The following is a 15,814-nucleotide window of genomic DNA, read 5'->3' on the forward strand; positions in this document are numbered from 1 at the left end:
AAATCAATCTGTTATCTGCAGGCCTTCAAACATACCCAGTGCCTACGCTACCAGGCCCAGCAGAAATCCAGGTGCCTACACTACCAGGCCCAACACAAACCATTGCCTACACTGTCAGGCCTGCCACAAACCATTGCCTACGCTACCAGACCCGACGCAAACCATTGCCTACGCTACCAGACCCAACGCAAACCATTGCCTACACTATCAGGCCTGACACAAACCATTGCCTACGCTACCAGACCCGACGCAAACCATTGCCTACGCTACCAGACCCAACGCAAACCATTGCCTACACTATCAGGCCTGACACAAACCATTGACTACGCTACCAGACCAGACGCAAACCATTGCCTACACTGTCAGGCCCGACACAAACCATTGCCTACACTACCAGACCCGACACAAACCATTGCCTACACTGTCAGGCCTGACACAAACAATTGCCTACGCTACCAGACCCGACGCAAACCATTGCCTACACTGTCAGGCCTGACACAAACCATTGCCTACGCTACCAGACCCGACGCAAACCATTGCCTACACTACCAGGCCCAACACAAACCATTGCCTACACTGTCAGGCCTTTTTTTAGGACTTGTGCCCTGAGGTAGATTAAAAATGGGTCACTATACCCAGTGCTTAATTTGTAAATAACCAAGTGCCAGGGCCCTCACCAGGTCGCCACATCAGCTTCCACCACCCGCTGCCCCTTCCAGCGCTGCTAATGACCGTACCAACACAACTACCAACCATCGCACTCCTACAAATGTGACAATGCAGACTTTTCTAGTCCCCAAAGCTATAAGAATTGCTTGGCGACATGTTAGCCATGTTTGATTAATATTGAATTAATAAACAACTGTTGTTGTACTAATCTCTAAATTAGCTATACAGCACAACCATGCGGCAGACTCTCATAAGAGCCGATGTTGTCAATTGAGTGCTGGTGCTGAGCAGCTTAAACCATGGGCTCCAATTAAGCACTGACTATACCCACATTGAAAGTGTACTACGAGCTGGCTGTTCAGTGCAAAATTGTGAACAGTGTTACCCATATTCTACAAACTGGACTAATTTCTTCCCACTGTTTGTAATGATTGCACTCATGGTACTGGTAGGAATTCTGCTCAAGCGTGTTCAAGCTAAATGTACACTTTGGGTATTTGACTAACCCTGGAAATATACAACTATTGCATATTTTCAGGATTACGCCGGGGATCCTTGATCTCACAAATCTACTCTAAGCTAGAAGTCAACAAATCCATGGGAGTACATTTCTTCCTTTATTTTAGTGTTCATGACTCTGGGCCATATATCTACTTTTGATAGTCCCTTAAAATGGTATTCAACAAATGTCACTGATTAAATTCAAAGAGCTATTGTAGAATGGCACGATCCAGAGTTGGCACACAAAGCTGTCAAGTTGGGTCGAGAGATCGTGGAAGATGGGCAGAAGTCTGACCTCCCTGTTAAAGTGATTTAGCAGTAGCAAGACATCCGTGCCCATGTTGTCACCATATTTCCTACATGCTTTTAAATATGGAATATGTTTTGCTCTCATTTTACCCTCAGATAGTCTACTATATTTACCTTGTTTTTGTTTCCAATTCTCTATTTTTTCACATTTATTGTGGGAGACTTTTAATACACAATCCACTACCCTAATGTTAATTTTGAATCGACTCTCATATTTTGACCTATGATTTTATGTAAGCGTGCCTTTTATCTGAAATTTGCTTATTTCTGCTTTCCCCTGCACAATTTGGACATTGCTAAAGTTAGATTTTCAAAAGAAGCCCGGCACCCTTCTTTTCCCTGTATTCCTGACCTTAAGATCATATGATGACTCTTTGCTGATGTTGTGACTCTGTAGAGAGTATTGGTGAGGTATCGTTTGTTTGGCTTGCTGTGACCCGAGTTGACTTTTGTAGACCACCCCTTTTTAGGTTTCATAGGGAGTGCATAGTGCAGAGTGCATAGATAGTGCAGAGTGCACAGGGAGTGCAGAGTGCACAGGGAGTGCAGAGTGCACAGGGAGTGCAGAGTGCACAGGGAGTGCAGAGTGCATAGGGAGTGCAGAGTGCATAGGGAGTGCAGCGTGCAGAGTGCATAGGGAGTGAAGCGTGCATAGGGAGTGCAGAGTGCATAGGGAGTGCAGAGTGCATAGGGAGTGCAGAGTGCAGAGTGCATAGGGAGTGCAGAGTGCATAGGGAGTGAAGCGTGCATAGGGAGTGCAGAGTGCATAGGGAGTGCAGAGTGCATAGGGAGTGCAGAGTGCAGAGTGCATAGGGAGTGCAGAGTGCATAGGGAGTGCAGAGTGCATAGGGAGTGCAGAGTGCATAGGGAGTGCAGAGTGCATAGGGAGTGCAGAGTGCACAGGGAGTGCAGAGTGCACAGGGAGTGCAGAGTGCACAGGGAGCGCAGAGTGCACAGGGAGCGCAGAGTGCACAGGGAGCGCAGAGTGCACAGGGAGCGCAGAGTGCACAGGGAGCGCAGAGTGCACAGGGAGCGCAGAGTGCACAGGGAGCGCAGAGTGCACAGGGAGCGCAGAGTGCACAGGGAGCGCAGAGTGCACAGGGAGCGCAGAGTGCACAGGGAGCGCAGAGTGCACAGGGAGCGCAGAGTGCACAGGGAGCGCAGAGTGCATAGGGAGCGCAGAGTGCATAGGGAGTGCAGAGTGCAGAGTGCATAGGGAGTGCAGCGTGCATAGGGAGTGCATAGGGAGTGCAGAGTGCATAGGGAGTGCAGCGTGCATAGGGAGTGAAGCGTGCAGAGTGCATAGGGAGTGAAGCGCGCAGAGTGCATAGGGAGTGAAGCGTGCAGAGTGCATAGGGAGTGAAGCGTGCATAGGGAGTGCAGAGTGCATAGGGAGTGCAGAGTGCATAGGGAGTGCAGAGTGCATAGGGAGTGCAGAGTGCATAGGGAGTGCAGAGTGCATGGGGAGTGCAGAGTGCATGGGGAGTGCAGAGTGCATGGGGAGTGCAGAGTGCATGGGGAGTGCAGAGTGCATGGGGAGTGCAGAGTGCATGGGGAGTGCAGAGTGCATGGGGAGTGCAGAGTGCATGGGGAGTGCAGAGTGCATGGGGAGTGCAGAGTGCATGGGGAGTGCAGAGTGCATGGGGAGTGCAGAGTGCATGGGGAGTGCAGAGTGCATGGGGAGTGCAGAGTGCATAGGGAGTGCATAGGGAGTTCAGAGTGCATAGGGAGTTCAGAGTGCATAGGGAGTTCAGAGTGCATAGGGAGTGCAGAGTGCATAGGGAGTGCAGAGTGCATAGGGAGTGCAGAGTGCATAGGGAGTGCATAGGGAGTGCATAGGGAGTGCATAGTGCATAGGGAGTGCAGAGTGCATAGGGAGTGCAGAGTGCATAGGGAGTGCAGAGTGCATAGGGAGTGCAGAGTGCAGAGCGCATAGGGAGTGCAGAGTGCATAGGGAGTGAAGAGTGCAGAGTGCATAGGGAGTGAAGAGTGCATAGGGAGTGCATAGGGAGTGCAGAGTGCATAGGGAGTGCAGAGTGCATAGGGAGTGCAGAGTGCATAGGGAGTGCAGAGTGCATAGGGAGTGCAGAGTGCATAGGGAGTGCAGCGTGCATAGGGAGTGCAGAGTGCAGAGTGCATAGGGAGTGCAGCGTGCATAGGGAGTGAAGCGTGCAGAGTGCATAGGGAGTGAAGCGCGCAGAGTGCATAGGGAGTGAAGCGTGCAGAGTGCATAGGGAGTGAAGCGTGCATAGGGAGTGCAGAGTGCATAGGGAGTGCAGAGTGCATAGGGAGTGCAGAGTGCATAGGGAGTGCAGAGTGCATAGGGAGTGCAGAGTGCATAGGGAGTGCAGAGTGCATGGGGAGTGCAGAGTGCATGGGGAGTGCAGAGTGCATGGGGAGTGCAGAGTGCATGGGGAGTGCAGAGTGCATGGGGAGTGCAGAGTGCATGGGGAGTGCAGAGTGCATGGGGAGTGCAGAGTGCATGGGGAGTGCAGAGTGCATGGGGAGTGCAGAGTGCATAGGGAGTGCATAGGGAGTTCAGAGTGCATAGGGAGTTCAGAGTGCATAGGGAGTTCAGAGTGCATAGGGAGTGCAGAGTGCATAGGGAGTGCAGAGTGCATAGGGAGTGCAGAGTGCATAGGGAGTGAAGAGTGCATAGGGAGTGCATAGGGAGTGCATAGGGAGTGCATAGTGCATAGGGAGTGCAGAGTGCATAGGGAGTGCAGAGTGCATAGGGAGTGCAGAGTGCATAGGGAGTGCAGAGTGCAGAGCGCATAGGGAGTGCAGAGTGCATAGGGAGTGAAGAGTGCAGAGTGCATAGGGAGTGAAGAGTGCAGAGTGCATAGGGAGTGAAGAGTGCATAGGGAGTGCATAGGGAGTGCAGAGTGCATAGGGAGTGCAGAGTGCATAGGGAGTGCAGAGTGCATAGGGAGTGCAGAGTGCATAGGGAGTGCAGAGTGCACAGGGAGTGCAGAGTGCACAGGGAGTGCAGAGTGCACAGGGAGTGCAGAGTGCACAGGGAGTGCAGAGTGCATAGGGAGTGCAGCGTGCAGAGTGCATAGGGAGTGCAGAGTGCATAGGGAGTGCAGAGTGCATAGGGAGTGCAGAGTGCATAGGGAGTGCAGAGTGCATAGGGAGTGCAGCGTGCAGAGTGCATAGGGAGTGCAGCGTGCATAGGGAGTGAAGCGTGCAGAGTGCATAGGGAGTGAAGCGTGCAGAGTGCATAGGGAGTGAAGCGTGCAGAGTGCATAGGGAGTGAAGCGTGCAGAGTGCATAGGGAGTGCAGAGTGCATAGGGAGTGCAGAGTGCATAGGGAGTGCAGAGTGCATAGGGAGTGCAGAGTGCATAGGGAGTGCAGAGTGCATAGGGAGTGCAGAGTGCATAGGGAGTGCAGAGTGCATAGGGAGTGCAGAGTGCAGAGTGCATAGGGAGTGCATAGGGAGTGCAGAGTGCATAGGGAGTGCAGAGTGCATAGGGAGTGCAGAGTGCATAGGGAGTGCAGAGTGCATAGGGAGTGCAGAGTGCATAGGGAGTGCAGAGTGCATAGGGAGTGCAGAGTGCAGAGTCCATAGGGAATGCATAGGGAGTGCAGAGTGCATAGGGAGTGCAGAGTGCAGAGTCCATAGGGAGTGCATAGGGAGTGCATAGGGAGTGCAGAGTGCATAGGGAGTGCAGAGTGCATAGGGAGTGCAGAGTGCATAGTGCAGAGTGCATAGGGAGTGCAGAGTGCATAGGGAGTGCAGAGTGCATAGGGAGTGCAGAGTGCATAGGGAGTGCAGAGTGCATAGGGAGTGCAGAGTGCATAGGGAGTGCAGAGTGCATAGTGCATAGGGAGTGCAGAGTGCAGAGTGCATAGGGAGTGCAGAGTGCAGAGTGCATAGGGAGTGCAGAGTGCATAGGGAGTGCAGAGTGCATAGGGAGTGCTAGAGAGTGCAGAGTGAGTAGGGAGTGCTAGAGAGTGCAGAGTGAGTAGGGAGTGCTAGAGAGTGCAGAGTGAGTAGGGAGTGCTAGAGAGTGCAGAGTGAGTAGGGAGTGCTAGATAGTGCAGAGTGACTGCAGAGATTAAGCTAATGGCAATGTAAATGACAATGCCATTTATTTATCTGTTTTCAAAACAAACACATAAATAAAAATGTTGTCATTTACAATGCCAATAACTCTAACTTTTCCAAAGGCGAAACCATTGCATTGTAAATGCTTGTTCTTTCTTCCCTTTACTTTGTTCTATTTTCTTTGTTTTGCAATTTTGAGTGAATGACGGTGGTATGTGTATGAAAGCAACACGGAATGATTGAACTTGTGGATGGGACAAATTACTTTTTATGTTTATTTTTCTAAAAGAAACTTTAATTCTTTCTCTTTTGAATGTCTTGTACATATTCCATTTCTAATATAAGGACATAATCTGTAAATTGACTGTCTTTCTATTTTGCTCTAATATTAAAAAAATTATTTTTGAAAAAATTGCTAAAAATAAAATAATCCAATTCTAAGATTTATGCAGACTGAATCAGTGGTCTTTACAGAACAATTGTTTTATTCATTGTTTTGTTCAATTTCTGAAACCATCACGCAGTACTGGCACATTGTTTTGTTGAATCCAATGTTTCATCATAGGGCAGCTCCTCGTTGGGCCGGCATTGCAATGCCCAATATGCCCATTCTTTTATCCTGTACTCCTGGCCATAGATGAAATGGGTGTGTGCGGGACGTGTGGTGTATATACAAAGAGCAGTATGTGAGAAGAGTGTGAGTTTGAAGATAACTATGAAAACCAGCTGGACTAACTTTAATTGGCAGGTTTCAGTGTATAAAAACTTAGCTGCTTGTATGCAGTGGTTCTAATAATCCCATCAAGCATTAAGTGAGGCTAGCGGGTCGACATGTTTCATGCCCTGTGTTGTCTTAAAGATCGTGGCATTTCATCAGGACCAAGAGTGACTGTTAACTACTCATAACAGGGTGGTTCACATCTAGGGGAAGGAATAGCAAACCATACCCTCAACAAATACACCAACAGCTTCCTAGGTCCTCCTAGTTAAGGACCCAGGAAAGAGCTATTATGGGAGCCGGAGGATCCAGAGTCATGAGTCGCGCAGTAGTGTCGCAACCGATTCAGTCATTAGGTTCTGCTTGTGGTGGGTAACATACCCTACGTAGATTTCGGAGTTCAGTATGGATCATATTATGCTATGCATGAGTGCATACAAATTCTGAAGGCAACTGTGCACTCACACAATCTATGCTAACGTGCTGATTCTGCCACAACATAGCTCACATAAACACTGCAGTAACAACCGGTCTGTGTTTCTGAGCCCTGCTTTATTCAGAGCATTTACTAACTCACAGAGTTAGCGCCTAGGTATAATAGGCTTTAAGAGAGGTTTCTTCAAAGAATAGACAGTGAGCGTCTGCCTGCAACACCGAGCACAATATACATCTTTAAACGTAGTAAGTATGGGAAAGAAGGTTTACGTTCCATCAAGGAAGAAGCAGACAAAAAAGAAAATTGATGCCATTGTGAACAATAAATATTACACCCCTGTTCGGCGCAAACAGGGAAGTCTGAAGGGGCTACTGCTAATCGAACAGCTCAGTGTTAAAATGAAACGTGGCAGCAAGACATCCTTTGCATTGGAATGTCCTCTAAAGCAGGCTACTTGATACATCATGCAAGAAGGAATATGAACTCAACCCTCCGTCACTCATTTAAGTCAATGGTGTTGTAGGAAGGTAGGATGCTCATGCATGGTTATCGACACTTTTTGCCTGGTGTTGCAATGCTTACTGACTAGTCTGACTGGGATCCTGCTAATCAGAATCCCAGTCTCTGTGCTTCCTCCCTAAATTGGACATGGTGAGTACAGGGTTGGCTACTGGTGTGCCCCTTGTAAGTCCCTAGTATATGGTACTAAGGTACCCAGGGCATTGGTACACCAGGGGTCTCTCATCGGCTGAAGCATGTATTATGCCTCCCATGAAAAACCACTCAAATTGTGACTGCAGGTCTGCTTTTGCAGCCTGTGTAAGCTGTTGCTAGCACCACTTACAACAGATATACGTTTCCTTATATCTGAGAACACTGCACTTAAAACCTATAAGTCACTCCTATGGCAGGCCTTTCAATTCTAAAGGCAGGGTTCTAAGTGTGAGGGTGCCCCTGCATGAGCAGGACACCCCTACAACCCTCAGAGTCCATTGTCCTGGGTTGTAAGTGCATCAGCCATTACGATACATAGAGTGGGCATGCGTCATTACGCGATGGCCATCTCTAAACTGGCTGTAATAAACCCTGTTGTGTTTGGTATCAAACATGTTGGAATCATACCCCCACACCATAAACAGTGTTGGAGGTATGATTCCATGCACTGTAAAGCTCCTCTTGGAGTCTCTCAGTACTCCCAGTACCAGTCTTCTAGACCCGGACAGCAAACAATGGCTGCTGCCGACCAGAGACACAATTCCGCCATCCTGGTGCCGAGCCATGTTCGAGCAGAGGAAGTCAGGACAATAGGGAGCCTATCACAGAGTGATGTGACTACCTCCCAGATAGGACTTAGTGTATTGGGACAGGGTGGGGGTTCCTGCCAGTGCCACTGAGACCGCTGGAAGAGCACATTTTGTGCACTCCTTGCATACTCCAGTACAAACCAGTTCAGGGAGTCGTTGGCTTCCGCTCTTGTGTGAAACTGGACAAAGGACAAGGGAGTATCCTCCCCACTGTCCAGCCCCTCCTGTGGGAGGGACCACTGAATCATCCCAACCCTTTCCTTGTGGTACTTAAGGGCTTACCTGTGGGTGGGTCCCTAGATTTGTCGTGGGACAAAATTCAAAGCCACTTCAGCTTTGACAGTCTGGGCACTCTGGACATCGCTGAACTTCATGTTGGGAACCAAGGCTGCAACTGGGAAGGCTCCTGCTGTTTTTGCCTGTGCTACATATAAGTTCTTCACCAGGCCTGTGGACATCCTAGACACTCGAAGGAATCCCCCTTGGAGTGAAGGAGTTACTTCCCTGCATCTGCTGGCACCGCAACGAAGCTGACCATTCTGCTGTTACTGATCTCCTCTAGACTCCAAAAGGTTCAACAACACAGGTGGTGGTTCTGCAAGTCCCTCGAGGCCTGCAATGTCTTGCTAGCAAGTTCGAGGTTAGTATCCCTCGTCTGAACCACTGGAGCAGTACCCCTGTGCACCACGTCGACTTGCAGTTGCCAAGGCCTGTTTACTCTCTCCTCGAGAGATCTTCGGGTTCAAGAATCTCCAACCTCAAGCATCTCCTACAGCCAAGATCTTCACCTGCACCCTATCCTTTGCACAGAGCACAATGGGCATTCATCCTTTGGCAAGCTGCTTGAGGTGCTCTTGCGACTCCTATGCCTCCGGCTGTGGGTCCTCATCAGAGTCTTTTTTGGCTCCAGTGGGCTTCCATAACTGCTCGGGCCTGCTCACCTTACCTATTCATGGCGAGTCACTTGAACCTTGCTGGTCCCGACACCACACCTTTTTCAATGACTACGTTGTTTGCCCCATCCAAGGCTTGTTGATGCGCCTGCCGGACACTGACCCCTTGGCTCTCGACATCAAACGTGGCACAGCTCGTGAATGGCTCCTGGTCTTCCTCTGCGTCTCCTGCATCTCCGACATCGTTGGGCATTCCTCTTCCATACCTCATAGTCACTCCTGAGTGGCATAGACTCTCTCCCCTCTGCTTGCAGGTACTTTTCATCCTGAATCCACCTTTGGGTTCCACCGGACACTTTCACCTTCCTCTCCAGCGGCATCATTTCCAATGTCCTCCATTGTGGTCTATGGAGGCTTCCAACATCACACCTATGCACCTGTCTTCCATGGTGTAGGTATCCTGATTCCTGGAGTATTCATGGGTGGGGTGGATCTCCAATCTTCTTTCTACCACTGAGTTTCTTCGGGATCAACTGAGAAGGGTTCTTCTTCTTTCAAAGTGCAACAGCAACGCACCCATTGACTACCATGGAGTATGTGGTTATGTTCCCACCTCTGCACACAATCTGCCTGGGGTTCCTAGATACACACCTTGGGTGGTTCCTAGGGTCACCGACCCTTCTCCTTCTTCTGGGTCCACTCTTGACTCAAGTCGTGGTTCGCATTCCACTATTTCAGTATATGGTTCGGTCTCCCCCTGGAGACCACCGTGTATTCTGTGCTATTTACGAATTCTATGGACAAAGTATTGTGTTTATTGTGCATATGTCTCCAGGTAGGAGATATTGTATTGTGTTAGTGAAGTGTTAGTAATAAATACATATTTTTTATAACTACACCGTGTGCTTCGTGTTTACTTAACTCATACTATAAGATTAAGTACTGGTAAAACAAACTTCTTTACACTCCTTCTGGACTAAACCTGAAGGCTGCTCTCCACAGCTACTACTTAGAGACCTATTGAAGGTTATCTAAGAACACCGTAAGGGTTCTCTAGGTTAGTGCAGTGATACACTTACAGATGTGAGCACCATATACTAAGCCAGCCTCTCACAGGTGCTATCCTTATCTTCAAGCTTCACCGTGTACAAGGCAGGGCTATCTCACCTTTACACTTTTGTTGTTTATTTTGGTGCTGGATCACCTTCTCATCTGCCTAAGTGAACAAACAAACTCCCCAGCACTTGAGTGATGACAATACAAGATCCAAACTATACTGCCCTACTCTCTACAACCCAATCAGAATTCTTCCCAGTAAATTATTGCTGCAAATCATAATTCTCGGTGATGAAGGCATCCAATGGGATCCCACTTTAAGTACCTGAAAATCAATTTCAGCGATAGCAATGAGAAGAAAGCAATGATAAGTAAAGAGGGAGCGTTCCGATTTGTGGAAATGGTGACATATGGTTATACCCTCATTTTATTTGTTTTCTCTTCTGCTAGTGCTCATCTCTAACAACTTAGATAAATGGATGGACACATTTTGATGGCATTGTAAAAGGCAGCGTACAACTATGAATAAAGTTCAGGCAACTGAAGACAGTGGTGTGATTGAAGTACCCAACTTCAAGGCTTACCATAACACCTTGACCACAGGGTAGTTTCACCTTTGGTTCAGAACGTCTCTCCATGCCCTCTATCACTGATCCCCTTTACCTTAAGTAACATAACAACTAGAGATAAAAATCAAGGGCTAAAGGACTCCCAGTAATCCTTCCCAACAGAAAGGCTAATTGTCAACAAGATACCAAGGGTGGGGTTAAAATGGATTCCTTGAAGCCCTCTTGTGGTACACGAAGTTCAAGTTCGACCTTTTGCATGAAAGGATAGGGCTGCCTGGGGAATCTTTACTGTGTCATATGTCATGAAAGAGTGCATTCATAACCAACCTTTATAATCAATTTGACATTGAGAGATGGGTCTTTATCTTGTTACATCAATTACAAATTCACATTAGTAATCGCACTCCCTTCTCTGAAGCTATATGCTCACTAACCAGATATTCTTAAATACAACCTCCCAGCAATCTCGTGGAGGCACTAAACCTTCTTGAACTTATAAAGTACTACGTCCATCATTATGAGGTGGCCAGAGTTTGACCGAGTAACTCTGCACCCAGAGATACTGATACTAGGGACACTGATAAGTCCCAGAGGGTGAAGTTAACAAGGATTACAAGTGAAGCATTGAGGTTCCACTGAGAAATTAGGAATTTCCGGGGAAAGAAGTAATTCTGGGTCAATTTCCCCCAGTAATGTCATGGTTTCCGTATATGTTTTAACGTCAATGTTGGATTTAGATTAGAAATTGCCTGAAAAGGTGGGCTTTCAGCTGCATGTGGAAGATTGAGAGAGGGTCTAGTGTTCTAAGTTTAGGAGGCAACACGTCCTAGGCTGCAATAGTTGCTCCAGAGAAAAATTGTTTCTGTGCTGCGGTTGTTCCAAATTTAGGTAGATCAAGAAGTAGAAGGGTAAGCTGGCTTCCAAGGACTTGGGAGGCCCCATGGAAAATTAGTATGTCGGCTAGATAGGGAGGGTTTCTTTTTCAGTGGATTGCTTTATGCATTGGACAATATATATTGAATATGATCTGGCTGTGATGGGTAGCCAATGACGATTTGGGCATAATTTAATCAAATCAACTTGCCAAATACAAAAAGCCTAGCTGCTGAGTCTAGAAATGCTCTGAGTGGAGTGATGGATGTTTGTGGTGCTCCTTCTAGGATGGATTCTCACAAGGTATAGAGCTGGAAATGTTGGTGAATTTGGCCACATCATTGATGTGAGGGATTATTCAGAGGTTATATAGCCTAGGTCAAATGTAGGGATGTGACTGACAATGTTAGTGTGAAGATACTAAGAGAATTCAGTGGAACCTATGTTTAACCCGTTTGCCACGGCCGCAATTTTGCGGCAGTGCGGCACTTCCACAAAACGGGCGGAGCCGCATCGGCCGTTGGACGTGCGCAGCACTACGAAGGTAGTGCTCGCGACGTCCAACGGCCGACGGCAGCACTGAAGGGGTATAGAGAAGCAGAGAAGAGGATGTATTCAGGTTTCTGGGGTTTTAGTAGTATGAAGTTCTCTCTCATCCATATTTGCGCATAGTATAGACAACGTAGCTTTATTGGCAGCACAGAACTGGGGAGCATGGTAGTGGGCGATGTAGCAGTAAAATAGTGGGTGGCACTCAAAGTGCAAAAGGGCTAAGAAAGTTGAGGGGTACGAGGGAAGTAGTCTTTGGGCGAGGTGGTAAGATAATGAAAGATTTGAAGTCAGCAGTAGAAATATAAATGCACACAAAACACCGTGAGACCGAAACGCGCTTGGACAGGACAAACAGAAGAATTTGATGCTGAGCCATCAAATCAGGAGGAGGGAAATGAGGTAAACGAGAGAGCGATCCAATCATGAGTAAGAAGCTGACTCAAGGTCAACTCTATGTATTTTGCATTGTTCATAAGAAGGCTTAAAATGAATTTACCCGAAGCACTAGGAGTTTTCTTGTAGGACAGCTAACCACTACAGAAAACCTTTCGGATCAATATGATGGACCTGGCCAAGAGGAAAGCTGACAGACATAGCAAAATAGGGCCCATCCAAATAAATAGACCCTTCCATTCCCATTTCCAATGGTGGGGGTTCTGCCAAGAGGGTTTTCTGTGTGAGCTGGAAAAGACAGGCTAGTGAATGGAACCGTTTTCTATTTCCTCAGCCAAAACAAATAGGAACTATCACTTGAAGCCATGACAGGCAAGTAGCCTACACTATCATGATTTTCATTAATTCTGGAACTAGAAGTTGGTTTTCTGTTATAGTTTCTTGGCTATAAGAATCCCATTGCAGGTAGAACAACGCTGGACAGAGATATATGAAAGCAATAGCAAGCAATTGATAGAGCACTATTAAGAGTGCATACAATGGAAATGTAACGGAGCAAGAAAAGGGGGGAAATAAAGAGCGATGAATGGGAGAGGTACAAAAAGTAATAAAAATAGAGTGAGGAGAAATGAGTTAACTCATTGTGAGAGGACAAGAGGCGTAAATAAAATGTAATTCCAGTGAATAACTTTATTTCGGCCAACTCGGTCCATAAAAGTACATTATTACACTCATAAAACCACAGGAAAAAGAATAAAAATTAGATAATGAGACAATACAATTATAATTCACATGGAGAGAGAGAGAGAGAGACAGAGAGAGAGAGAGAGAGAGAGAGAGAGAGAGAGAGAGAGAGAGAGGTGGGGGGGGGGATAGACAACAGGTTGAAAGAAGGGAAGTGTCACCATAAGAGACCACTATAGAGACTGGAAAGGATACATCTGATGATACCACATAATATCAGAGCACTCTGTTCTATAAGTGACTCTGGGAGGTTTGTATGCAATGGAACTAAACACAGAACTATCTGTCTGTAAAGTGATATTTTACTATTTCATTTTATTTATAAACATTTTCATACAAGCACAACACATTAAATATTATTTTATGCTGTTTTGCATAGTCCATTTTACACTTACCAACAAGACTTGTTTCATACTCTCTTTCCATGTTTTATCTACTGTGTTGAATCGTCTTCCTTCCTCTGGCATCTGGGCCATAATATCTGGTGAGCTAAAAATAGGCTCCAAATAAAGCCAAGTTGCTTGAACCTTCAACCACTCATCCACAATTTCTTGCAGCAACAAAAGCTTTCCTTCCCAGTCTCTGTGGAAGCAACCATTCTAGTTAGCGCTGATTTAAAGAACACTTCAGAATAAAATAAGACACTAAAACAAAATGACAAGGTGCTAACATCTTTTGCCATGCCCATGCGCATATTTCTTGTTAGTACAACAGTAGGCCCTTCCTAGGTAATCGGTCTTATTTTATTTAAGCACTATAACAATTATCAATTTTAAGATAACTATTATCAATTTTAAGATCTCCCAAAAATCTTAAGTTTTTACATTTATTTATTTTTTGCACTTTAAGCTATTCTGAAAGTTATACAAATCAAAAAATCTTTAAACTGTTTTTAAAATTATTAATCATAGCACGCACCAGCACTTTGTCCTGCGAGACCGAAACCATAATCAGAACTTTGAGAAGTAATCATAGCTACAAAACTCATTTCTTCACAGTCAAATGGAACTATGGCTTTCATAGATTAGTATTTGTTTACATGCTTATAGCTTGTATATTTATTTACTGTGCTCTATTAATTTAACAAATGTTCTCACCTTCCTTTACTAAAACACATATGAATTAAATAGCTTGCTGTTTTTATCATGTACGTGTTTTAATTAACTGATTTATGACTAATAAATAAAGACAATGAAAAAAATAGGTCCTCTGGCCTATGTTTAGATAATCTATACATCTATAATGAAAGCACATTTGCGTTGAGTGATAATATGTTTGGTAATGTCCATGCGAACTAAAGAGAAAGGTAGGAACCTGGAAGTTCAAAGTGCAGACTATTCTGAAAGTAGGCCTGGTTGTAAATTAGCTAACAAGAATTAGTTATAGGTTTAACCTTAATGCTTTTTAGAAAGAAATTATATTGGCGTAAAAAAAAAAAAACACTACTGCACACCTCCATCAATCTCAATACATTTTAAGAGGATATTGCAATTAGGTCAGACGAGATCAATGTCATTGGTGATGAGGAACCATGAGTCATTAGGGGACAGTACGTTTATTTGAACTACGATTGAGAATTGTGAGGCCATTTTCCGACTATGGAACTTGTACTGAAAAGGAGCCTACGATGATTTCTTAGATGACAGCAACAAATGTAAATGTAAATGTAGACGTATTTGTAAAGCGCACTGATACTCCGGAGTGTCCTGGCGCTGTACTCATACCGCTAGGGAACCCTTCCTGGTTTTTCCCCGTGAAATGTCCACTCCTGGGCATCCCCAGGGTGCAACCAGGCATCCCTAGCGCTGTAGGGGGCCGTTGTGGAGACTAAGCAAGCTATTGCCCAGAGTTGCAGCGTGGGACCCATGCTTAGAGTAGGCACCGAGGCGAGAAATCAGGTCCGAGGAATTATGAGCCCAAGATCTGCCGAGACCAGCCGAGGCAGGAATTGAACCCTGGTCTCGGGCCAGACCTCTGCATCAGGGTCTGCCGCTCTAACCATTGAGCCACACTTCTCCACAAAGCGAAATGTAGTGGGGGAAGCCGGTGGCTTTAAAGTTATGGTATTTGGGTGGGCTTTATTCTGCAACCATTATTTTTACTAGAGGCAGACATTTTCTCTTCATCCCTATTGGTTAAACAATCGGCCAAAAGATGGGGTCAACTTAAAAACTTAGCAATAGACTTTAATGTATTGTCAAAAGAGTTTATCGAAATTTGTCATTACAAATCACAACTACTAAATGCTTCAAATGATTTTCATTTCTTTCTTCCTGCAAAAAGTAGGAGAAAATGATAATGTGAATTGCAATTCTGATAGAAAGAGATCAAAAATGTGGTACTCCTTCTACATTATCACCCTTGAAATAAAATCTACGAAACTCCTTTTGATGGTGATAAATGATTTCTTGTACTGTGTTTTGCCTCTGCAATTAGATGAACAGCTAACACGAATATACATGAATATTATAAATGCTAATAACAATTATTAATGAAAAATATGAATGAGGAAACATGGAACTTCTTACGTTTGCAAAATAAACTGGGTTAACACAGACAATAATCTAGCTCCCGTACAGTACGTTGATCTCTTGCTGTATTGATTGGCTATGATCAATTCACTTACATCTAGTTTAATGGACAATACCACAATCCTGCACTCAGTGTACCCCACCCCTCGCTCTACATTTTCTTCTCCAAGTCTCTAACATTGTCTACAAACTTGTTCTATAACCTGACAAATCT

The 15,814-nt window shown here is 45.8% G+C and overlaps 1 protein-coding gene across 1 annotated transcript in view; it reads right to left on the reverse strand.

Moving 5' to 3' along the window:
* The window catches only part of DNAH7 (dynein axonemal heavy chain 7), a 2,019,015-nt gene that overhangs the window by 1,508,298 nt on the left and 494,903 nt on the right, over positions 1-15,814 (reverse strand). Inside the window, exon 18 of the mRNA XM_078680414.1 lies at positions 13,465-13,651. Coding sequence (XP_078536540.1) covers positions 13,465-13,651 — 187 coding nt within the window. The remainder of the gene's footprint in view (positions 1-13,464; positions 13,652-15,814) is intronic.

This window comes from Lissotriton helveticus, chromosome 3_1 (assembly GCF_964261635.1).
Source record: "Lissotriton helveticus chromosome 3_1, aLisHel1.1, whole genome shotgun sequence".
In the NCBI taxonomy this organism is placed as follows: Eukaryota; Metazoa; Chordata; class Amphibia; order Caudata; family Salamandridae; genus Lissotriton; species Lissotriton helveticus.